The sequence below is a fragment of the Ranitomeya variabilis genome, chromosome 3 (assembly GCF_051348905.1).
Source record: "Ranitomeya variabilis isolate aRanVar5 chromosome 3, aRanVar5.hap1, whole genome shotgun sequence".
Taxonomy (NCBI): Eukaryota; Metazoa; Chordata; class Amphibia; order Anura; family Dendrobatidae; genus Ranitomeya; species Ranitomeya variabilis.
In genome coordinates, this window is record NC_135234.1 from 617,111,469 (window position 1) to 617,137,185 (window position 25,717).

At 48.6% G+C, this 25,717-nt stretch overlaps 1 protein-coding gene across 3 annotated transcripts in view; it reads right to left on the minus strand.

Annotated features, from left to right (window-relative positions):
• The window catches only part of ZC3H13 (zinc finger CCCH-type containing 13), a 95,018-nt gene extending 70,337 nt beyond the window's left edge, over window positions 1-24,681 (minus strand). For 2 of the 3 annotated variants that reach the window (XM_077297373.1, XM_077297372.1), the window contains exons 1-5: window positions 24,530-24,681; window positions 13,901-14,034; window positions 13,365-13,474; window positions 10,056-10,167; window positions 2,876-2,984 (exon numbers count right to left, since the gene is read on the minus strand). In XM_077297373.1, the coding sequence (XP_077153488.1) occupies window positions 2,876-2,984; window positions 10,056-10,167; window positions 13,365-13,474; window positions 13,901-14,017 (448 nt within the window). In that variant the 5' untranslated portion in view covers window positions 14,018-14,034; window positions 24,530-24,681. The remainder of the gene's footprint in view (window positions 1-2,875; window positions 2,985-10,055; window positions 10,168-13,364; window positions 13,475-13,900; window positions 14,035-24,529) is intronic. The other variant, XM_077297374.1, reaches the window with a different exon arrangement.
• Between the last annotated feature and the right edge of the window lie 1,036 nt (window positions 24,682-25,717).

Sequence of the window (25,717 nt, forward strand, 5' to 3'; positions counted from 1 at the left end):
TGGCTCCCATGGGTACCAGGAAACAAATGAGAGACCATTGAGGAAACATAACTCCTAAGTTGGGAAGTTTGGATCGAATCAGAAATTCCTCTAATCTTGATGTTGTTTTTTCTCCTATAATTCTCGTAATTGTCCAGATCGGATCTGAAGAAGGTGATGTCCCTTTGGATTTTAATTATGGATTCTGAAAGTGTGGGAAGAGTTTGCGTAGTGCTGGTTTACTTTTTTCATAAGTAGCGTATTTAGTTTTGTCGGAGGTTCTGGATAGGTCGGAGTGGTTATCAATGGCCGCTGTCATTAGTGTGTCTTGGATGATCTTTTTAACAAAGGCTTCTGTAGCTTTGGGATTATTTGTCAACGTGGACTCGGGCCATTTAATTTTGAGGCCATCCGGTATAACTCTGTGGTTAGTTTTATTAAGTGGCAAGGAATCCAAAGAGATTAAGAAAGCTTTAAGTATCATGATCATGAAACCTTCTGTGGGATCGTCATCCGACGCAGGGATCTCATCTATTTGTGAGAGGAAAGGAGAAAAACACTCGGGGTTGGAGTTTCCAGCTGGCTTAATAGTCATGTGAAAGCGCGTTTTCCGAAGAGGAATATGAGGACGAGCTTTTGTCGGAAGAGTCATTGAGTCTATGGTCTGATGAGTCTGTGTCTATAAAGAATTCTTCTGAATGTATGCTCCCCAGATTCTCCCGTGAACCGAGAGAGCAATTCGAGCGATTTGGCAGAGTCTCAATGTCAGTTTTTTATGAAAATCTACGCCTCTCCAAGTAAGCTATGAAGTCATCGATAGAGTTATGACTTCTTTCCAGCGTTAATGGTGCTTTGTAGCGTCTTTTAACTGGCGTGTCCCCATATATAATGTCCCCCTGTGTGTTCCCTGGCAGTTTCATGCAGCTATCAGGGGATTTAGGGGTGGCACACCTCCTTTGTAGTGTATGGGGCTGCTGCATACTGTAGCGGTTGTGGAGCGGTGTAGCACTCACCGCTTCATGTGTGATCTGGGTAGCCCTGCTTTCAGCAATAATCCCCGTCATTGTGGGTAGACTGTGGGCTTTTAGTTTAGTCATTTGTTGGCTGTTTGTCTGTGTATTAGGCCTGCTGCAGTTATCATATTTCTTCCAGCTTTCCTGGGTATCCCCATCCCCCTGCAGAGTCTCGTGGCCAGCAACCGCCGCCATTTTCCCCTTCCCCATGCAATCTCCTGCCTCCGGAAAAGTTCCACAGCGTACTCCCGCTTTCTTACCGGCATAGAAATGGTGGCCGGGCCGGTCCTGCTGCCGCTGTACTACATCTCTCCTCGGCGCCGCTGTGTCCTGTGTCGGAGGCTCGGCGGCCGGCCGCAGCCTCGGCACAAACTCCGGAGCGTTGTGTCTCAGCTGCGGTGGCGCGGGCGCCATCTTGCTTATCAGTCCGCTCCCGTCTCGCTGTGCCTCCGCTCCGTACCGGCCACCATCCTCGGCGCTGCGGGGCTGATCCGGGGCTGTGCCAGCGGTGGATGTCCTGACAGTCAGGGGCTTTATGTGCGGTGGTGCTCCTTGTTTCATTAGCTTACGCTGGTTGAGGGGAGGGGGGATCTTAATCCCTGCATACCCGGTCTGCGTCTTTCCGAGGGTCTTTAGGCCTCCATTCATCTTAGCTCCTCTCTGGTTCCGATCTGTATCAATCTTCTTGGGAATAAATCCCATCTTTGCTTGACTGGCTCGTGGCATGAAGTAGATGATATAGGAATCCAAAAATCCACTTTTGTAAGCTTTTTGTAGGCTTTTTTAGGGGAATTAGCAGGAGCTCATATGAGACACTTCTGCTCTCTTCCCCTGGCAAACCACACCCCCCACTGGTCAACTTTTAACCCTTCTAACTTCCTAACAAAAAAACATTTTGTTTTAAAAATTGTGCTTATGTAGAGTAGACATGTGGGAAATGTTATTTGTTAATTACTTTGTGTGACATAACTCTCTGATTAAAGGGCATACAAAATGAGAAATTAAAAGTTTGAAAATTGCTAAATTTTTAAAATTTTTGCCAAATTTCTGATATTTTAAGAAATAAACGCAAGATATATTGAACAAATTTTATCACTATGAAAATAGGCTCTGTCGCGAAAGGGTTAAAAGCAACCTGAATAGGACCTGTGCACAATATATATTCTGTGGGAATAAACAAGGGAGAAATAGGAGGAAACCACTATGGCTAAATAGAGCTGTAAGGGGCACTATAAATTACAAAAAGCAAGCAAGAGGCTAGTGATCTGTCTCAGCTCCCATAGCCTGAGCCTCACAGACGTAGCAATATGGTAGGGACAAAGGCCTTCTCCAGGACTCTGGCTTCCATGGCAAGTCATTGACACCCCGCGATCGCAGCTAACAAACCTCCGGGCAGGATAGCATTGGATTAATGCTGCTATTAGTGATTTACAGTGGCATATAAAAGGTTAATAGCAGCTTGCTCCAGTGCCCTGCTGTTAAAGGTAGATTTTGGCTGCGTAATACAGCTAGCATGTGCCACATGTGAAGTGGGCCCAGCACTGGAGTTGGCTCAGGGGATTAGGAGGTTTGCAATGGAACATAAATCCTTCCTATGTCCATTTCACCCCTAGCTTGGCAGAACATATCATACACAGCACGTGATAGCAGCCATGATCAAAGAAGGACACATACTAATTCTAATGAGGAGGCACCTACTTCTAGTTACTTCTAAACACCTAAACAGGGAGGATCTCTTCTGCTATCCTTAGGTTTGTACTTACTCATTTTTCCACATTGGTCAACTGCATCAAAATAAAATCATGAATCTACAAAGCGCCTCAGAAAGTCAAGAGACAGAAAAAAATAAAGGACTACAGCCTAAAAGCCGGTGTGCTGCTCACCATCTCTGGTAGTTTCCCATTCACCGGCTTCTTCGTCACTTTCTGGAGTTCTCTCCTTAGTAATTTTAATATCTTCCTTTTCTCTGCGTCTTCCTCTGGAGGACTCTTTCTATAAAAGAAAAAAAAAATTACAAACAGAAGTATTAGAAGACATATCACACACCTAATGAAAATCTATGAAGAAGGTAAAAGCTGCCAAAAAGGAAGACTCTTTCCATATAGAATTTGTGCCCATGACCGAGATGGTGAAACATGCCCACCCTAGCTTTCTACATTACATAGGCTATTTGAAGGGTTATGGATTCCTGATAATTAGCGACGGGTGAATCCCTGGATGTTCAGGACCGGCCAACCAGTTGAAAAAAGTTTGGTTGGGGTACTGGACAGCACCTGCACCCCATTCATATGAATGGGGGGCCCAAACATCCATTGTTTGCCATGCTGTCATCTGCATGACAGCGCAGCAAACACTGGCTCTGATCGACAGTAAGGTCATTACTGCCAGTCAGAGAGCAGCGGCTCCCATACAGCCAGAATAAAGTCCTGTATTTGAAATAGAAATAAATAAAATAGATGCGCCTTTTCTAGGGCGGCTGCGGGCTGTTATTTTTAGGCTGGGGGGGAGGCCAATATCCATGGCCGCTTAACAGCCTGAGAATACCAGCCCCCAGCTGTCTGCTTTAGTTTGGCTGGTGGTGAAAAATGGGAGTACCCAATGCCATTTTTTTAAAATTATTTATTTAAATCATTAAAAAAAATGGGGTGGGGGACCCCTCTATTCTTGATATTTATTTAGAATGCAGGCGCCAGCTGATGAATAATCCTATCATACGCCATCTGCTCTGTTATTAGCAGCAGCAGGCGCAGGCTGATGGAAATAGTACTCCCATCAGCCAACGCCTGTGACCGGCAGTAAACTTTTTACCGCCTGTCAGAGCTGCTAGCTCACGCTGTCATCTGACAGCGTGTGAGCTGCAGCGCTCTGATCGGTGGCAATAATCTTACCGCCGATCAAACTGCCGGTGTTTCTCACACTGTCAGGCAGATGTTCGGGGTGCTAAACCCAATCAGTAACATGGACTTCCTGAAGAAGTCCGTGTTCGAGGTCTGTGCCTCAACAGTAAGTGTTCGGTACGGACCCCTGAACTTTACTGTTTGGGTTCACCAATCTCTACTGATAATCTCAGTTAAAGACACAAATCTCAAGGCAAGGTATGCATTGAAATAGGTAAGAAAAAAATCAGAAAAAAATAAATCAAGGAAAAATTCTAAACCATCACCATTATGTATACCAAATGGACAATGTGACGGACAACTCGGCAATTACAATCATAAAAAAGCGGAAAAAAACAAAAAAAAAGTGTCCAATAATTTACTAAATAATATTTATTAAGGATATGCAACAACATGGGGTAGAGGGGGAACAAAATACCAAAGAATGTTCACAATACCGGGAGACGACAAAGTAAACTTCAAAATTATGTGGTAACACATGAGAATTACCGTATATACTCGAGTATAAGCAGAGATTTTCAGCCCAAAAAAATGGGCTGAAAGTGCCCCTCTCGGCTTATACTCGAGTCATGGTCAGCGGGTGAGGAGGAGCGACGACTGTCAAATACTCACCTGCTCCCGGCGCTCCCTACATGTCCCATGGTCTCTGGGCGCGGCAGCTTCTTCCCCTGTTCAGCGGTCACTGGTACTGCTCATTAAAGTAATGAATATGGACTCCACTCCCATAGGGGTGGAGCCGCATATTCATTACTGTAATGAGCGGTACCATGTGACCACTCACTACAGGAAGAAGCTGCCGCGCCGGGAGACCGTGGGATATGCAGGGACCGCGTCAGGAGCAGGTGAGTATTTCATATTTACCTTTCCGCGTTCCACCGACGCTCCGTCTTCCGCATCCCCTGCACTGACTGTTCAGGTCAGAGGGCGCGATGACGTATTAGTGTGCGCGCCACCCTCTGCCTGAACAGTCACTGCGGAGAGACGGGACGCTGAGGAGCAGTGATGAGAGGTGAGTATGTAATTTTTTTTTTATTTTTTTTTTTTTTAGTGCAGCAGCATTACATGTGGCACAATGTTATATGGAGCATCTATGGGGCCATAATGAACTGCATGGAGCATTATATGGGGCATCTATGGGGGGATAAAGAACTGCATAGAGCATTATATGGGGCATCTATGAGGCCATAAAGAACTGCATGGAGCATTATATGGGGCATCTATGGGGCCATAAAAAACAGCATGGAGCATTATATGGAGCATCTATGGGGCCATAACGAACTGCATGGAGCATTATATGGGGCATCTATGGGGCCATAAAGAACTGCATGGAGCATCTATGGGGCCATAATGAACTGCATGGAGCATTATATGGGGCATTATATGGGGCCATAAATAACTGCATGGAGCATTATATGGGGCCATAAAGAACTGCATGGAGCATTATATGGGGCTCCTGATTCAATATGGATATTCAAAAACACTTAACCTACTGATGTCTCAATTAATTTTACTTTTATTGGTATCTATTTTTATTTTTGACATTTACCGGTAGCTGCTGCATTTCCCACCCTAGGCTTATACTCGAGTCAATAAGTTTTCCCAGTTTTTTGTGACAAAATTAGGGGGTCGGCTTATACTCGGGTCAGCTTATACTCGAGTATATACGGTAAATGAAATATTTGATCTGTGGCATATTAATATAGCCAAATAATTACTCGCTTATTGTAAATACCACAGCTGAAATAACATTAGTAGAATAGTAGTGTAACAGGTATGTTCATATATAGAGATAAACAAATAACGTGCTAGTGTAGACGTGCTGATGGCCAAGGCAGCCACTTCATAATCAAATAGAGGTAAACACAATTGTGTGCTGCTATAATAAGTCCCAAATATGGCCGCATGATAATTACCTGTTAGTAATGTAGGAGACGTCCCCTGGATGCGCCCTGCCCCCCCAAATTAATAAATTGTAATAATATAAAAATTCATAAAATAGTATTACAGAAATATAAATACATAGCTGGATGACTAGGTGGAAGAGGAGGATCACAAGAAGGGAATAAAACTAATATTTTCGTTTAGAATAAGAATGACTTCTCGGTACTAAAAACTATTCCAAAACATTTTAAATAATTTCACAATTGTGACCCATCTTGCTTAAGAGTTCGAGGCATTGATAAAATTGCACCATCTATACGGAGAGGCAATATTAGCCAGAAATTAACACAAATGGAAACAAGATGGATATGGACGCTTGACATGATACAACCCCAATATTAGTTTTATTCCTTATGTATTATATTTTTGTAATACTATTTTATGAATTTTTATATTGTTAAAATGTATTAATTTTGGGGGCAGGGCGCATCCAGGGGACGTCTCCTACATTACTAACAGGTAACTATCATGCGGCCATATTTGGGACTTATTATAGCAGCACACAATTGTGTTTACCGCCATTTGATTATGAAGTGGCTGCCTTGGCCATCAGCACGTTATTTATTGTAGATTGTAAGCTCTCATGAGCAGGGTCATCTTATTTTGCTTTATTACTGTATTGTTAACGTTGTTACCTATGACTGTTGTGTTTGAAACTGTTAAACTGTAAAGCGCTGCGGAATATGTTGGCGCTATATAAATAAAGATTATTATTATTTATCTATCTCTATATATGAACATACCTGTTACACTACTATTTTACTAATGTTATTTCAGCTGTGGTATTTACAATAAGCGAGTAATTATTTAGCTATATTAATTTGCCACTGATCAAATATTTCATATACCGTATATACTCGAGTATAAGCCGAGATTTTCAGTCCAATAAAATGGGCTGAAAGTGCCCCTCTCGGCTTATACTCTAGTCATGGTCGGCAGGGGGGGTCAACGGGTGAGGGGGAGCGACGACGGTCACATACTCACCTGCTCCTGACGCGGTCCCTGCATGACCCATGGTCTCCGTCGCCTTCTTCCTCTGTTCAGCGGTCACGAGGTACCGCTCATTAAAGTAATGAATATGGACTCCACGCCCATAGGGGTGGAGCCGCATATTCATTACTGTAATCAGCGGTGCCACGTGACCACTCACTACAGGAAGAAGCTGCCGCGCCCGGAGACCATCTGTCCGGGAGAAGCAGGGACCACGCGGGGAGCAGGTGAGTATTTCATATTCACATGTCCCTCGTTCCAGTGTCGGCGCCGCTCAGTCGTCCTCTGCAGTGACTGTTCAGGTCAGAGTTACAAAAAAAGCAGTAAAGCCGCACCCTATAATTATATAGTCTCTATGGACATCAGGGCACACGTCCTCACCAGGGGGTCCATCCCAGATAGAACATCCAAATCCAAACTGAAGAAAAGGACAGCGCCACACCAGATAGTGAAAAGCAGCTCACATATTTATTCTGCCTCCTGCGGCAATGGCTTGACAAAGGTCTTCGGACCGAAACGTTGCCGCAGGAGGCAGAATAAATATGTGAGCTGCTTTTCACTATCTGGTGTGGCGCTGTCTTTTTCTTCAGTTTGGATTTGGATGTTCAGGTCAGAGGGCGCAATGACGTATTAGTGTGCGCACCGCCACCTGCCTGAACAGTCAGTGCGGAGAGACGGGACGCTGAAGAGCAGAGACGAGATGTAAGTATGTGATTTTTTAGCATCTTATGGGGCCATCATGAACTCTATGGAGCATTATATGGGGCTCCTGATTCAATATGGATATTCAAAAACACAACCTACTGATATCTCAATCAATTTTACTTTTATTGGTATCTATTTTTATTTTTGAAATTTACCAGTAGCTGCTGCATTTCCCACCCTAGGCTTATACTCGAGTCATTAAGTTTTCCCAGTTTTTGTGGCAAAATTAGGGGGGGGGGGGGTCGGCTTATACTCGAGTATATACGGTAATTCTCACGTGTTACCACATCATTTTGTAGTTTACTTTGTCGTCCCCTGGTATTGTGCCCTTTCTTTGGTATTTTGTTCCTCCTCTACCCCATAATGTTGCATATCCTTAATAAATATTATTATTTAGTAAATTATTGGACACTTACGTTTTTTTTTATGATAATCTCAGTGTAGTGTAGAAGGGATATTTAGTTGGTATTTATGGATAAAAACAAAACTAAAAATAAAACAAGTTAATGGATCCACATAGCAAAAATCTCAAAGTTCTGCAGGGATGAAAAAGTCAAATGCTTAGGCTACTTTCACACTAGCGTCGTGCACTGCACGTCACAATGCGTCGTTCTGCAGAAAAAAACGCATCCTGCAAAATTGCTTGCAGGATGCGTTTTTTCTCCATAGACTTGAATTAGCGACGCAGTGCCACACGTCGCAACCGTCGTGCGACGGTTGCGTCGGACCGTCGGCACATAAAAACGTTGCATGTAACTTTTTTTGTGCGTCGATAGCGTCTTTTCCCACCGCGCATCACAATGGGGCAGCGGATGCGATGTAAAACCGCATCCCCTGCCCCCGATGTGCGGTGCTTCCACACTATGCGTCGGTGCGCTGCAACGTCGCATAGCGACGTGCAGTGCACGACGCTAGTGTGAAAGTAGCCTTACTTGTAATATACAAGAACGTGCTCCATTTCACAGGAAAGGTGAACAGCAAATGTGATGCCATTATTTAATGGGTTGTCTAGGACGTTTGAATTGATGGTCAATCCGTAGGCATTCAACACCCTAACAATAAGCAATTAACAGGTCCGGCAGAGCCTGATGCATAGTGTTCGGCTATGTGCACACGCTGCGGATTACTCTGTAGATTTTTCCGGACTGATTTACCGTGGGTTTTTTGCGGATTTCACCTGCGGTTTTACACCTGCGGATTCCTATTATGGAGCAGGTGTAAAACGCTGCGGAATCCACACAAAGAATTGACATACTGCGGAATAAACAACGCTATGTTTCCGCGTGGTTTTTCCGCAGCATGTGCATTGCGGATTTTGTTTTCCATGGTTTACATGGTACTGTAAACACATGGAAAACTGCTGGGAATCTGCAGAGGCCAATCCGCTGCGCATCCGCAGCAAAATCTGCAGCGTGTGCACATAGCCTTCGAGACCACCACTCCATACAATGTGAAGTGGCTGCTGCCAGGTACTGCAGCTTAGATCGCATACAATCAAAAGGCGCTGAGCTGCAGAATAGCCACTACATAGTGCACGCAGCTGTGGTCTTAGGCTCTGGACACCGTGTACATCCATCAGGTGCAGAGCACCTACTGATCTAATACTAATCTCTCCTACTGTACCAGTTATGACTTGTATTGTTCAAGATTATTGTACTTGTTATTATGTATACCCCTCCTCACTTGTAAAGCGCCATGGAATAAATGGCGCTATAACAATAAATAATAATAATAATAATAATACTGGTGACCTATCCTGAGCATAAGCAATCAATATCAAAGGCCTGCACAATCCCTTTAAAAAGGACCCATTAACACTGAACGCATGTCTGTTTTGTAGCCTCTATGGTCATACAATTCTGAGCACCTTAGAAGTCTACAGCTAGCCAATCTTCTATTATTCCTACTAGAAAAGTGGCCATTCTGAGTTGGGCACTTAAATCACCACTGCCAGTGTTGGGAAAATCCACTTTGACAAGGAAAAATGTAACACCCAATTGTATTGTTATTCATATTTACAGGAGGAAGAACAGGGAAACTACACAACACTACTCTAAGAGAAGATGTCCCAGAATTGTTATTTCATAGGTATTACCAGCACGTAATAACACAGAATTGTATGTAGAGCAGGCAGACCCTTTTTAATTCTGTGTTAAATGGTCAGTGGGGATACTATAGACTTCCACATGTAATATCTACTGGGGGCAAACAATTAATAAGGCTTTATAAGAGATACAATCAGATTTTGGAAGTGAAAAAGCATCATTTCATGCAAGCCACTTAAGTCAGCAGCCAACCATGTAAAGCATGGAAGGGCCAGATGTGGAGAGTTTCTCTCCATTCTAGTTCACAGAGGGGTCATAAGACAGTGACCTTTTTGGGCGGTTTATGATATATATCGCTAATTTGCAAACATTGTACATACATTCCAAAAGACTTAATGTCACCAGCCATTCTCACCTCCCAATGAAAGGAGTACCCCCTAACACCCTACTATCCAAAAGAAATGGGCATAGAAAACTCTTATTACCCTGGAAGGAGAAGTTTGTTCTTCGGCCGTGCGTTTCTGTGGCTCTGATTCTACCTCCTGACGTTTATTTTTCATTCTATCACGCAAATCTATAGTGGGTCTTTCTGGGGACCTGAGAAAAAAAAGTTTTATTAGTAATACTTATAAAAATTAAAAAAAAGTTGGATAGTAAAACTATACAATTATTCTAGATGCATGTATATATTAAAACCAAAAGATTACTTTCCTACAAAGGCGGCCAAACTACTATAGTAATATTCCTATACTGTGCTTTATTATAAATGCGCATTAATATTTACAGGGAATTGAAGAGACTTTTGCGCCCATTTCTGCAACAGACACTAAATGCACTTGTGCTATACATGCTGCTTTGTATACAGTGCGGTCAGAAGCCTAGGGTTTATCAGCTTCTGTAGGTGTGTGGGATTGTGGCCCTGCGGCATCCCAGGAGGCTACTGTCAGGATTAACTGATTCCACATACAAATACATTAGGATGCTTTGCACATACAACTTATTATCTACTTCACAGAGTAGAGGTTGCGCTTTTGTAAAATGAAAATAATAGGAAACGTAGTCTGAGACTGCTACCAAAAACTACACTGAAAAATGATGATGTTGTTTTTTGTTTTTTTTAGAGGAAATGTCCATTGGAAGAGGAAAACAATATACCGGTACATATAATATAAGGGAATCTAATGGGAGTCACAAAAAGTCTGGCCTTTAGCAGAAAGATGTCTCAGAGGTGGCCATTTTGAGAAATTACCCTGTACCTCAAGAAATAGAGCGCCCGCTCACTTATCTTATAGAGGACCTGTCACCATAAATATGCGGCTGTTCTCCTGAATCTGGCATCATTTGCCTTCCTCTGGATCCTGAGACACGGCCCTCCCTTCCCTGTATATAATTCGGGCCTCGTTAGTTAGGTGGGTGTGATCCTCAGGCCTGTTTCACACGTCAGTGGCTCCGGTACGTGTGGTGACAGTTTCCTCACATACCGGAGACACTGACTCACGTAGACACATTAAAATCAATGTGTCTCTGCACATGTCAGCGTGTTTTCACGGACCGTGTGTCCGTTTGAATAACACGGAGACATGTCAGTGTTCGTGGGAGCGCATGGATCACCCGGACCCATTAAAGTCAATGTGTCCGTGTAAAACACGTACCGCACACAGATGCTGTCCGTGTGCAGTCCGTGTGCCGTGCAGGAGACAGCGCTACAGTAAGCGCTGTCCCCCCAGCTTGTGGTGCTGAAGCCGCCATTCATTTCTTCTCTCCAGCAGCGTTCGCTGGAGAGAAGGAATGAAAAATCTTTGTTTTTTTATTTTTTTTGCGGTTGAAATAAAGTTCCCGGTAACCAACCCCCTCCCACCCCCTGTGCGCCCAACCGCTGGAAATATAATACTCACCCAGCTCCCTCGATGCTTCCTCTCAGCGCCCCAGCTTGTCCTGTATGAGCGGTCACGTGGTGCCGCTCATTACAGTGATGAATATAAGGCTCCACCTCCCATAGGGGTGGACCGCTTATTCATCACTGTAATGAGCGGCACCACGTGACCGCTCATACAGGACAAGCTGGGGCGCTGAGAGGAAGCATCGAGGGAGCTGGGTGAGTATTATATTTCCAGCGGGCGGGCGCACAGGGGATGGGAGGGGGTTGGTTACCGGTAACTTTATTTCAACAGCAAAAAAAATAAAAAAACAATGATTTTTCATTCCTTCTCTCCAGCGAATGCTGCTGGAGAGAAGAAATGAATGGCGGCTTCAGCACCCAAAGCAGGGGACAGCGCTTACTGTAGCACTGTCTCCTGCACAGTCCGTGTGGTACCCAGTCGGCACACGGCTGCTGCACGTGTGCCACGTGAGCACACTGACACGGATAACTACCGATTTTTCCAGTACCGGAATTATCTGGACGTGTGAGACTGGCCTCAGATGGAGGCCGACAGAAACGGAGGACCACACCCTCAGGGTTAAAAAGACTAGCTGTATATCCAGGGAACTGAAGCTTAGGAACAGAAAGACGCAGGTAGAGAAAAAAAGAAAAAAGAAAAATTCAGGAAGACAGCAGTGAAAAATGTACAGGTTTATTCCCTTGAAGCTCTTAGAATTTTTTCAGTTTTTTTGCACTTTTGTTTTTCCTCTCTTGATCCAAGAATCATGTTTTTTATTTTTACGACAATGTAGCTTGTTTTTTGTGGGATCAATGTATTGCATTATATGTAGAAATTGCAATTCTCCTATAAAGCTCAGTATGTGCCTGACACCAGAAAGAGTTTGATGGTAGCTATGGGTGCCTTCAGCAATGGGTGCTATGGCAGCCCATCAGTTCCGCACAATCGTGTCGCCAGGGGCCGATGGTAGCAGAGTGATGAGCACTGGAAGTGAGATCAGTTAAGTGCCACTGTCAGATTAACAGCAGCATTTAAGTGGTTAAACGGTAACAATCAATGTGTGTTCCAGTTGCAGGGAGGCGCCAGGCTATGCACCACAGTCAGCATCTGTCTGGTATGGAGGAGGCTCAGCTCTTGAGCTGGCTTTATTCTTTCGTTAATGACCCATAATGAAAATGTGATCAGTAAAGGATGGGAAAAAAACCTTGATGAAAATGCATTAATGCTGGGGCAAACAGAATATGATGCTCGTGACTTTTTAGAAAACGGAGTGACCTGACTGATTACTATGGGCAGATGCATCATTACTCCTTTCCTCTAATTTTCCACTTGTTAAACTATTTTCTAGTTTTTATGGGTAAGTTCTGTAAAGATAAAATGCTGAGGAGGAGAGGAAATCATCCTGAACATAGCACACAGAATTTAGAGGAAACAAAATCCCCAAAAAGTGACAGACCATGTCTGACCTGTTGACTGAAGCCTTATGACTATGTTCCCACAATGAGTTTTTTACGCTGTGTATTTTTGAAAAAATGCAAGTAACCTATTTAAATTAACAGGAGCAGAAATGGTGCAGAAAATCTGCATCATCAAAAGAGCCGTGTAAGAACGTAGCCTTAAAGGGGTAGTTCCCGCTAAGACACATCACATATCCACAGAGTATGTGGCACCTACACCCATCTCTGAAAATGCAGTCTGGCAAGACGTGGTGGGTTCTGGAAATCAGAGCGGGTTCCAGACAAGAGAACAGTACCCAACTTCAGAACTGGAGAACCCAAACCAGATTCAGATGGGAAGGTTTCAGAACTCCTGCAGTGGAGTGGGGGTCCCGAGGAGGAATATGCCCAAAGATCTAAGGTGGGAATAGTAAAAATTAAGCAGATAATATGAGGTTACACGGCTGCCGTTACTCACCTTCTGTAAGTACTGCTGTAACCTTTTCCCCTTGGTGATGGGCCATGAATATATCTACAAGTATTACCATACACACAGCTACCAGTTTTCATCCAGTTACGACACTGGGTCTGAAACAAGAAAAAAAAAAAAGGAATACATATTAGGCGTCTGCTCAGGGAGTCTGAAATTATTCATCTATGATGTGAACTGCAGTTATACAATGACTATATAACCATCACTATGCAGCTAGAAAGTAGAGCACTTCGTAGCCCTAACGTTGACCAGCCGTATCTTTATACAATGAGGGAGAACTTCTATTCATCCAGGAACCATCATATATCACTACGTTAAATGTGAACGAAGCTCATATTTCCGCAAACTGAGCTACCACAGCGCTGACTCAGGATGCTGTGAGTCTATGGCAATCTAGTCTAAACTAATCATCACCGGCATTAAGTAGCTGCAAGGTGAAGCTTTTCTTTATCTCGGCCTTGTTCTTCGGCCAACAGACTTTTTGGAATATTCTGTGTATGAGAAAACGAGTCTGCTCTTACCTCTGCACTATTCCCTGTGCTAGGTCCAAGCCTCTCAAAAACACTTGGTCTACGTGATGTGCTATCCGATATGGTCTTGGTATTTTCTACTGTAACCTTCCGTCGGATTTTTGACATCTTGTTCTTTTTCTTTCCTATTAAAAGGTAAAGATTTTTTCTTTAATACTGCACATCTGAAATCTTAAAAGTGTATGGTCACCTATAAACCCCAGTTTACATGAAGACGTGAGTAGCTCTGTAATCACATTACATCATTCATCTGTATTATAGTCCAGATCTTCAGGCTCCAGAGATGAAATCTGTCATCTCCTGTGTTAGGACTGATAGCAAGATCTAGTTTCGAACAGCAGCCATCAGAACTCTGACTGGTGCTCGGGGACATAAGAAAGGTTGCAATGCAGGACTGGCTCAAGAAATGTCAGGTAATATAATTGTAACTTATTTCACTTATTAGGCATATTAGATGGAATGCACGCTTTGTAGGACCTGATCACATAGTAACAAACTATACACTGAATACATTTTAAAGGGAATCTGTCAGTAGTATCCTCCCTCCTAAGCAGTCTATATGCACATGTAGGTCGTGAGGTGAATAAAGTGATGCCTTAATATCTGCAATCTGACGTCTTATTCCAGAGAAATCCACATTTTTCATATATGCAAATAAACTGTAAAGATCTATAGGCAGGTCACAGATCTGCATAAAAATATGCCTCCAGTGCTTATTTAAAATGAAAGGGGGCTTTACAGTGTACATGTAGATCAGCAAAACAGACTGTCAGTCATTACATGTCTCACACTGTCATTTACGATAAGCTCTACAGTCAGATTCTCAGAGATCAGTGTCTGGCCCATTAAATAACATGGATTTCCCTGGAATAAGACATTGGAACACCGATATCAATGTATCATTTTATTCAGCTTCCTATGACCTGCGGCTTAGGAGGGTTGATGCTACTGACACATGCCCTTTAAACATTCTCATACCTAAAAGTTTGGTCACGAGTCACAGTTGATCCGGACACTGCATCCTATAATCAGACTGTCAGCAATGTGAAATTGGCCTAACAAACAAGAACACTAAAAAGTTGCCATATACACAAATATCTTCTGAAGCCATCAATTATGGTGGTGTTCTGACTCTACCGTGAAGAGAAGGGCAAGAAGGCTTGGCTAACTGGGTATCAACATGCATGAATGGCATTAGCAAAGCTCCATTTACATGTCCGGAACTCTACCTATCTGCAGTGGGAATAGACATCCTAGCTCCAGGAGCAGCGAGTAAAGGCACCCATACACAGACCAACGATGGCTGAACCAGCCAATACGGTGGGCTCGGACGACTATCTAATGAGTGGTGGCTGTCTCTCTCTGGGAAGAGAAGGATGAAGGATCCAGTATGCTCAATTTCAGACTGACGATCATTTTATTCTAAGCAAGGTTCTCCTCCTATCTCTCTGGCCGATCCTTCACTGTTTGTTTTGCTGGTTCCTCCTCCTCTCACCTTCCCCTTACTGTTGGGGTTCCTCAAGGATCAGTCCTAGGCCCCCTCCTCTTCTCTTTGTATACTGCCCCTATTGGACAAACAATCAGTAGATTTGGTTTCCAGTACCATCTCTATGCTGACGACACCCAATTATACACCTCTTCTCCTGTTATCACGCCGACCTTTTTAGAAAACACCAGTGATTGTCTTACCGCTGTCTCTAACATCATGTCCTCCCTCTATCTGAAACTGAACCTGTCAAAAACTGAACTCCTCGTGTTCTCTCCCTCTACAAACCTACCTTTGCCCGACATTGCCATCTCTGTGTGCGGTTCCACCATTACTCCAAAGCAACATGCCCGCTGCCTTGGGGTCATCCTTGATTCCGAGCTTTCATTCACCCCCCACATCCGATCACTGGCTCGCTCTTCTTATCTGCATCTCAAAAACATTTCCAGAATTCGCCCTTTTCTTACTTTTGACTCTGCAAAAACTCTTACTGTCTCACTTATTCATTCTCGTCTGGACTATTGTAACTCTCTACTAATTGGCCTACCTTTTACCAGACTCTCCCCGCTCCAATCTGTCCTGAATGCTGCTGCCAGGATCATATTCCTCGCCAACCGTTACACCGATGCCTCTACCTTGTGCCAGTCATTACACTGGCTACCCATCCAATCCAGAATCCAGTACAAAACTACTACCCTCATCCACAAAGCACTCCATGGCTCAGCACCACCCTACATCTCCTCTCTGGTCTCAGTCTACCAACCTACCCGTGCCCTCCGCTCTGCTAATGACCTCAGGTTAGCATCCTCAATAATCAGAACCTCCCACTCCCGTCTCCAAGACTTTACACGTGCGGCGCCGATTCTTTGGAATGCACTACCTAGGTTAATACAATTAATCCCCAATCCCCACAGTTTTAAGCGTGCACTAAAAACTCATTTGTTCAGATTGGCCTACCGCCTCAACGCATTAACCTAATTATCCCTGTGTGGCCTATTAATAAAAAACAACAACATAATCACGTTCCTCCATCATGTTCTCATACACTTTATGCAGTTAATAGCCTCTGTGTCTGTACTGTTACATACTTAGGCAGTTAACTGGTTCATGCAGCTTTACATGAACACCCGAGCCTTACACTATGGCTGGTCCAAATAACTAAAGCAATTGTTACCATCCACCTCTCGTGTCTCCCCTTTTCCTCATAGATTGTAAGCTTGCGAGCAGCAGGGCCCTCATTCCTCCTGGTATCTGTTTTGAACTGTGATTTCTGTTATGCTGTAATGTCTATTGTCTGTACAAGTCCCCTCTATAAGTTGTAAAGCGCTGCGGAATATGTTGGCGCTATATAAATAAAATTATTATTATTATTATTATTATTACCTCCAGGAGCCTGGGCAGCAGCTCTCTCAAAGGAAACGCTGGAGCAGTCAGCATAGCAAGGGCTCCTATGTATGGGATTGACACCTACCAGCCATCGTTCAGGCGACATCCATCTATTGTGCACAGAGTTCCGAAGACTGGCCATACCCAGCACAGAGCTGTCACCATTTCTCCCAACCCCCCTATATACATATTGCATCTCAATACACATGATATATACCGTACATCTAATGTGTATAGTATGGGTATAGTATGGGCTAGTTAGGTTTTAAAGAAAATAAAAATCCCAAGATAGTAAGTAATCCTCTATACACAGGATACTATCTTGGAAATAGGGGATAACTTAGTGATCACTGCGGGTCGGACAGCCAGGACCCCCCCACCCAGCAATCCCAAGAATTTGGGGCTCTTGAACCCAGCAGCAGCCATGTGTGCCCCTCCGCCACATTCACTGGTGCAGACACTGAGCAAGTGCAACTCCGCCACATTCACTGGTGCAGACGCGGAGTTCGTGCACCTCCGCCACATTCACTGGTGCAGATGCGGAGTACGTGCACCTCCACATTCACTGGTGCAAACATGGAGCACGCGCACCTCCGCCACATTCACTGGTGCAGACGCGGAGTTCGTGCACCTCCGCCACATTCACTGGTGCAGACGCGGAGTACGTGCACCTCCACATTCACTGGTGCAGACAAGGAGCACGCGCATCTCCGCCACATTCACTGGTGCAGACATGGAGCACGCGCCCCTCCGCCACACTCACTGGTGCAGACATGGAGCACGCGCCCCTCCGCCACATTCACTGGTGCAGACCTGGAGCACGCGCACCTCCACATTCACTGGTGCAAACATGGAGCACGCGCACCTCCACATTCACTGGTGCAGACATGGAGCACGTGCACCTTCGCCACATTCACTGGTGCAGACATAGAGCACGTGCACCTCCACATTCACTGGTGCAGACATGGAGCACGCGCACCTCCATATTCACTGGTGCAGACATGGAGCACGTGCACCTCCGCCACATTCACTGGTGCAGACATGGAGCACGCGCACCTCCGCCACATTCACTGGTGCAGACATGGAGCACGGGCCCCTCCGCCACATTCACTGGTGCAGACATGGAGCACGCGCCCCTCCGCCACATTCACTGGTGCAGACCTGGAGCACGCGAACCTCCACATTCACTGGTGAAAACATGGAGCACGCGCACCTCCACATTCACTGGTGCAGACATGGAGCACGTGCACCTCCGCCACATTCCCTGGTGCAGACATGGAGCACGCGCACCTCCGCCACATTCACTGGTGCAGACGCGGAGTTCGTGCACCTCCGCCACATAAACTGGTGCAGACGCGGAGTACGTGCACCTCCACATTCACTGGTGCAGACAAGAAGCACGCGCCCCTCCGCCACATTCACTGGTGCAGACATGGAGCACGCGCCCCTCCGCCACATTCACTGGTGCAGACATGGAGCACGTGCACCTCCACATTCACTGGTGCAGACATGGAGCACGTGCACCTCCGCCACATTCACTGGTGCAGACATGGAGCACGCGCACCTCCGCCACATACACTGGTGCAGACATGGAGCACGCGCCCCTCCGCCACATTCACTGGTGCAGACATGGAGCACGCGCCCCTCCGCCACATTCACTGGTGCAGACCTGGAGCACGCGCACCTCCACATTCACTGGTGCAGACATTGAGCACGTGCACCTCCACATTCACTGGTGCAGACATGGAGCACGCGCACATCCACATTCACTGGTGCAGACATGGAGCACGTGCACCTCCGCCACATTCACTGGTACAGACATGGAGCACGCGCCCCTCCGCCACATTCACTCGTGCAGACATGGAGCACGCGTCCCTCCGCCACATTCACTGGCGCAAACATGGAGCATGCGCACCTCCGACACATTCACTGGTGCAGACATGGAGCACGCGCACCTCCGACACATTCACTGGTGCAGACATGGAGCACGCGCCCCTCCGCCACATTCACTGGTTCAGACATGGAGCACGTGCACCTCCACATGTCTCCATGTCTGCACCAGTGAATGTGGCGGAGGGGCGCGTGCTCCATGTCTGCACCAGTGTATGTGGCGGAGGTGCGCGTGCTCCATGTCTGCACCAGTGAATGTGGCGGAGGTGCACGTGCTCCATGTCTGCACCAGTGAATGTGGAGGTGCGCGTGCTCCATGTCTGCACCAGTGAATGTGGAGGTGCACGTGCTCCATGTCTGCACCAGTGAATGTGGCGGAGGTGCACGTGCTCCATGTTTGCACCAGTGAATGTGGAGGTGCGCGTACTCCGCGTCTGCACCAGTGAATGTGGCGGAGGTGCACGTACTCCGCGTCTGCACCAGTGAATGTGGCGGGGGTGCACGTGCTCCATGTGTGCACCAGTGAATGTGGAGGTGCACGTGCTCCATGTCTGCACCAGTGAATGTGGTGGAGGTGCACGAACTCCGCGTCTGCACCAGTGAATTCACTGGTGCAGACGCGGAGTTCGTGCACCTCCGCCACATTCACTGGTGCAGACGCGGAGTACGTGCACCTCCACATTCACTGGTGCAGACATGGAGCACGCGCACCTCCGCCACATTCACTGGTGCAGACGCGGAGTTCGTGCACCTCCACATTCACTGGTGCAAACATGGAGCACGCGCACCTCCGCCACATTCACTGGTGCAGACATGGAGCACGTGCACCTCCGCCACATTCACTGGTGCAGACATGGAGCACGTGCACCTCCTCCACATTCACTGGTGCAGACATGGAGCACGTGCACCTCCACATTCACTGGTGCAAACACTGAGCAAGTGCAACTCCGCCACATTCACTGGTGCAGACGCGGAGTTCGTGCACCTCCACCACATTCACTGGTGCAGACATGGAGCACGTGCACCTCCACATTCACTGGTGCACACATGGAGCACGTGCACCTCCGCCACATTCACTGGTGCAGACATGGAGCATGCGCACCTCCGACACATTCACTGGTGCAGACATGGAGCACGCGCACCTCCAACACATTCACTGGTGCAGACATGGAGCACGCGCCCCTCCGCCACATTCACTGGTTCAGACATGGAGCACGTGCACCTCCGCCACATTCACTGGTGCAGACATGGAGCACGTGCACCTCCGCCACATTCACTGGTGCAGACGCGGAGTTCGTGCACCTCCACCACATTCACTGGTGCAGACATGGAGCACGTGCACCTCCACATTCACTGGTGCACACATGGAGCACGTGCACCCCCGCCACATTCACTGGTGCAGAAGCGGAGTACGTGCACCTCCGCCACATTCACTGGTGCAGACGCGGAGTACGCGCACCTCCACATTCACTGGTGCAAACATGGAGCACGTGCACCTCCGCCACATTCACTGGTGCAGACATGGAGCACGTGCACCTCCACATTCACTGGTGCAGACATGGAGCACGCGCACCTCCACATTCACTGGTGCAGACATGGAGCACGTGCACCTCCGCCACATTCACTGGTGCAGACATGAAGCACGTGCACCTCCGCCACATTCACTGGTGCAAACATGGAGCACGTGCACCTCCACATTCACTGGTGCAAACACTGAGCACGTGCAACTCCGCCACATTCACTGGTGCAGACGCGGAGTTCGTGCACCTCCGCCACATTCACTGGTGCAGACGCGGAGTACGTGCACCTCCACATTCACTGGTGCAGACATGGAGCACGCGCACCTCCGCCACATTCACTGGTGCAGACGCGGAGTTCGTGCACCTCCACATTCACTGGTGCAAACATGGAGCACGTGCACCTCCGCCACATTCACTGGTGCAGACATGGAGCACGTGCACCTCCACATTCAGTGGTGCAGACATGGAGCACGTGCACCTCTGCCACATTCACTGGTGCAGACATGGAGCACGTGCACCTCCACATTCACTGGTGCAGACGCGGAGTTCGTGCACCTCCACCACATTCACTGGTGCAGACATGGAGCACGTGCACCTCCACATTCACTGGTGCACACATGGAGCACGTGCACCTCCGCCACATTCACTGGTGCAGACATGGAGCATGCGCACCTCCGACACATTCACTGGTGCAGACATGGAGCACGCGCACCTCCGACACATTCACTGGTGCAGACATGGAGCACGCGCCCCTCCACCACATTCACTGGTGCAGACATGGAGCACGTGCACCTCCACATTCACTGGTGCAGACGCGGAGTACGTGCACCTCCACATTCACTGGTGCAGACATTGAGCACGCGCACCTCCGCCACATTCACTGGTGCAGACATGGAGCACGCGCACCTCCGCCACATTCACTGGTTCAGACATGGAGCACGTGCACCTCCGCCACATTCACTGGTGCAGACATGGAGCACGTGCACCTCCGCCACATTCACTGGTGCAGACATGGAGCACGTGCACCTCCACATTCACTGGTGCAAACACTAAGCAAGTGCAACTCCGCCACATTCACTGGTGCAGACGCGGAGTTCGTGCACCTCCACCACATTCACTGGTGCAGACATGGAGCACGTGCACCTCCACATTCACTGGTGCACACATGGAGCACGTGCACCCCCGCCACATTCACTGGTGCAGAAGCGGAGTACGTGCACCTCCGCCACATTCACTGGTGCAGACGCGGAGTACGCGCACCTCCACATTCACTGGTGCAAACATGGAGCACGTGCACCTCCGCCACATTCACTGGTGCAGACATGGAGCACGCGCACCTCCACATTCACTGGTGCAGACATGGAGCACGTGCACCTCTGCCACATTCACTGGTGCAGACATGAAGCACGTGCACCTCCGCCACATTCACTGGTGCAAACATGGAGCACGTGCACCTCCACATTCACTGGTGCAAACACTGAGCACGTGCAACTCCGCCACATTCACTGGTGCAGACGCGGAGTTCGTGCACCTCCGCCACATTCACTGGTGCAGACGCGGAGTACGTGCACCTCCACATTCACTGGTGCAGACATGGAGCACGCGCACCTCCGCCACATTCACTGGTGCAGACGCGGAGTTCGTGCACCTCCACATTCACTGGTGCAAACATGGAGCACGTGTACCTCCGCCACATTCACTGGTGCAGACATGGAGCACGTGCACCTCCACATTCAGTGGTGCAGACATGGAGCACGTGCACCTCTGCCACATTCACTGGTGCAGACATGGAGCACGTGCACCTCCACATTCACTGGTGCAGACGCGGAGTTCGTGCACCTCCACCACATTCACTGGTGCAGACATGGAGCACGTGCACCTCCACATTCACTGGTGCACACATGGAGCACGTGCACCTCCGCCACATTCACTGGTGCAGACATGGAGCATGCGCACCTCCGACACATTCACTGGTGCAGACATGGAGCACGCGCACCTCCGACACATTCACTGGTGCAGACATGGAGCACGCGCCCCTCCACCACATTCACTGGTGCAGACATGGAGCACGTGCACCTCCACATTCACTGGTGCAGACGCGGAGTACGTGCACCTCCACATTCACTGGTGCAGACATTGAGCACGCGCACCTCCGCCACATTCACTGGTGCAGACATGGAGCACGCGCACCTCCGCCACATTCACTGGTTCAGACATGGAGCACGTGCACCTCCGCCACATTCACTGGTGCAGACATGGAGCACGTGCACCTCCGCCACATTCACTGGTGCAGACATGGAGCACGTGCACCTCCACATTCACTGGTGCAAACACTAAGCAAGTGCAACTCCGCCACATTCACTGGTGCAGACGCGGAGTTCGTGCACCTCCACCACATTCACTGGTGCAGACATGGAGCACGTGCACCTCCACATTCACTGGTGCACACATGGAGCACGTGCACCCCCGCCACATTCACTGGTGCAGAAGCGGAGTACGTGCACCTCCGCCACATTCACTGGTGCAGACGCGGAGTACGCGCACCTCCACATTCACTGGTGCAAACATGGAGCACGTGCACCTCCGCCACATTCACTGGTGCAGACATGGAGCACGCGCACCTCCACATTCACTGGTGCAGACATGGAGCACGTGCACCTCCGCCACATTCACTGGTGCAGACATGAAGCACGTGCACCTCCGCCACATTCACTGGTGCAAACATGGAGCACGTGCACCTCCACATTCACTGGTGCAAACACTGAGCACGTGCAACTCCGCCACATTCACTGGTGCAGACGCGGAGTTCGTGCACCTCCGCCACATTCACTGGTGCAGACGCGGAGTACGTGCACCTCCACATTCACTGGTGCAGACATGGAGCACGCGCACCTCCGCCACATTCACTGGTGCAGACGCGGAGTTCGTGCACCTCCACATTCACTGGTGCAAACATGGAGCACGTGTACCTCCGCCACATTCACTGGTGCAGACATGGAGCACGTGCACCTCCACATTCAGTGGTGCAGACATGGAGCACGTGCACCTCTGCCACATTCACTGGTGCAGACATGGAGCACGTGCACCTCCACATTCACTGGTGCAGACGCGGAGTTCGTGCACCTCCACCACATTCACTGGTGCAGACATGGAGCACGTGCACCTCCACATTCACTGGTGCACACATGGAGCACGTGCACCTCCGCCACATTCACTGGTGCAGACATGGAGCATGCGCACCTCCGACACATTCACTGGTGCAGACATGGAGCACGCGCACCTCCGACACATTCACTGGTGCAGACATGGAGCACGCGCCCCTCCACCACATTCACTGGTGCAGACATGGAGCACGTGCACCTCCACATTCACTGGTGCAGACGCGGAGTACGTGCACCTCCACATTCACTGGTGCAGACATTGAGCACGCGCACCTCCGCCACATTCACTGGTGCAGACATGGAGCACGCGCACCTCCGCCACATTCAAGGTCCCAGGTGACCAAATCTCAGGATCCCTTTCAGGCTACGTTCACACATCAGGTTTTTTGCATCAGGCACAATCCGGCGAATGTTGGAAAAACCGGATCCGGCGCAGATTGTGAAAAACTGATGAGATGGATCCATTTTTTCGACTGTTCCGGCTAGCATATCTAGATTGGATAAAAAAAAAAATTTGGAGCATGCTCAGCTTAAAAAAACGGAATCTGGTGCCGGAATCCGTCATTTTCCGGATCCGGCACCTTCCGCCTCCCATAGGCTTCCAGTCTAGCAAACAGCCGGAAGCGCCAGATCTGGCGCTTCCGGCTTTTTCGCTGGAGACAAAAAACGTTGCTATGGACGTTTTTTCCAGAAACCGGAAATGGCAGATTTGCCGGATCTGTAGAAAAACGGACGAAATGCAGTGTCATCTAGTACTAATACAAGTCTATGGGAAAAAAAACGGATCCGGTGGCAACATTTGCCGGATCCGTTTTTTTTATAAATTTAGCCTGATTGAGCCTGACGGCGAAAACCTGATGTGTGAAAGTAGCCTAATTCCCAAGGTATATGGCCCGCCAGCAATCAGTGACTTGGGGGCAGGGGATGACCCTCACGATGCACCTGCACGGTGTAATCAGCACGGCTTTATAGGCACGTGCATGGCCGTTCTCCGGCACACTCCCGGGGCTGCTGACTGGCCAGAGCCTTGTGGGGCTGCACTGCTCTACGTCACCGGGCCTCCACTGCTTGCAGGTCCACACATTTGCTGCCAATAGGGCATGTACCGGCTCCTTATGGGAACCACAAGTCCCAGCACACGGCGGCCCCCGTACAACCAGCACTTCCTCCTCCTCACCGATTTTCCTTTGATTGCGGCGGCCTAAGCCGCCGGCAGCAGAGTCCCGGGCCGTGACCGCTGTGTGTCTGGCGGCCGCTACTGGGAGCTCAGCGGCGTCTCCCGGTGCCGCAGACCGACCGAGCGCCTGAGCACGGCGACGCCGCCCGCCGTCTCTCGCCGCCTTCCTAAAAGGCAGCTGCCGCCTCGGCTCCTCCTTCCCCCTCCTCCTCCTCTTTTTCTTCCACCACTGCGGCCCCCACTGTTGCCGCCGCCGGTCCCGGCCTCTGGGAGCGATCGTGACGCAGCTCCGGCCACTACTTCCAAGCGAGAGGGGAAGCGGAGTGCAGGCCGAGCACTAAGCCTGCCGGGAAGCACCGCGGCCTGAGCACAGTCTCCGGGTTGCCTGCTGTCCCTGCGCATGCGCTGCATTGGCCGCACAGCTTGCCGGGAATTGGGAAGGCACAATGTTTCGGTAGTGGCTCTCTACGGTAACGCCGGGTGTCACATTGCTCCGAGCAGTGCGGGCGCAGGGCACTGCCCTCTCTGGGGGCTACAGTGGCACTAGGCATCCCCTGGAAGCCAGGCCGCAGCTCCGAGGACCGAAGCCCGTCAGGAGAATGGTCGGCAGCTGCTCCTGTCAGGCTCCATTACTCGGAGACTTGTAGGCAGAAGTGTACTGTGTTCTTATGGCCGTACCCCGTCATAGTCACTGCTCCCGGGCTGTGCTGTGTGCGGGGCTCAGCAGGTATTGGGATTCGTTCGCACCTGCTCACTCCGGGTGCTCAGGGTTCTGCTGCAGATCTTCTGCTTGGACTGTTCATCAGGCTGACTATACTGCATGTGCCATGTAGCGCCAAGTCTCCATCACACCCAGCAGCTCTGTAGCTGTCGCACGCGAGGCCGCGATCACTTGTATGGGTGTTTGTCCTGCACGTAGAAAAATGCGTTTTTATTTTTTCTGGAGCCCATTTTCATCCCTTTCAGGGCCATAAGTCCGTTTTTACATTCACGGTTTCATCTGTTTTTCTCGTACGCAAAAACAATACAAAAACTCACAAGTATCATCTACCCATAAAAAACTGCCAGCACACAAGATTGGCATCTGCTTTTTTTCATGGACATTTGCATAGATGAGGTTGATTTAAAACCGAGGTATCACAATCCACATCCATTCTCCCCGCTCGGACTAATGGGGAGGGTTGCTGC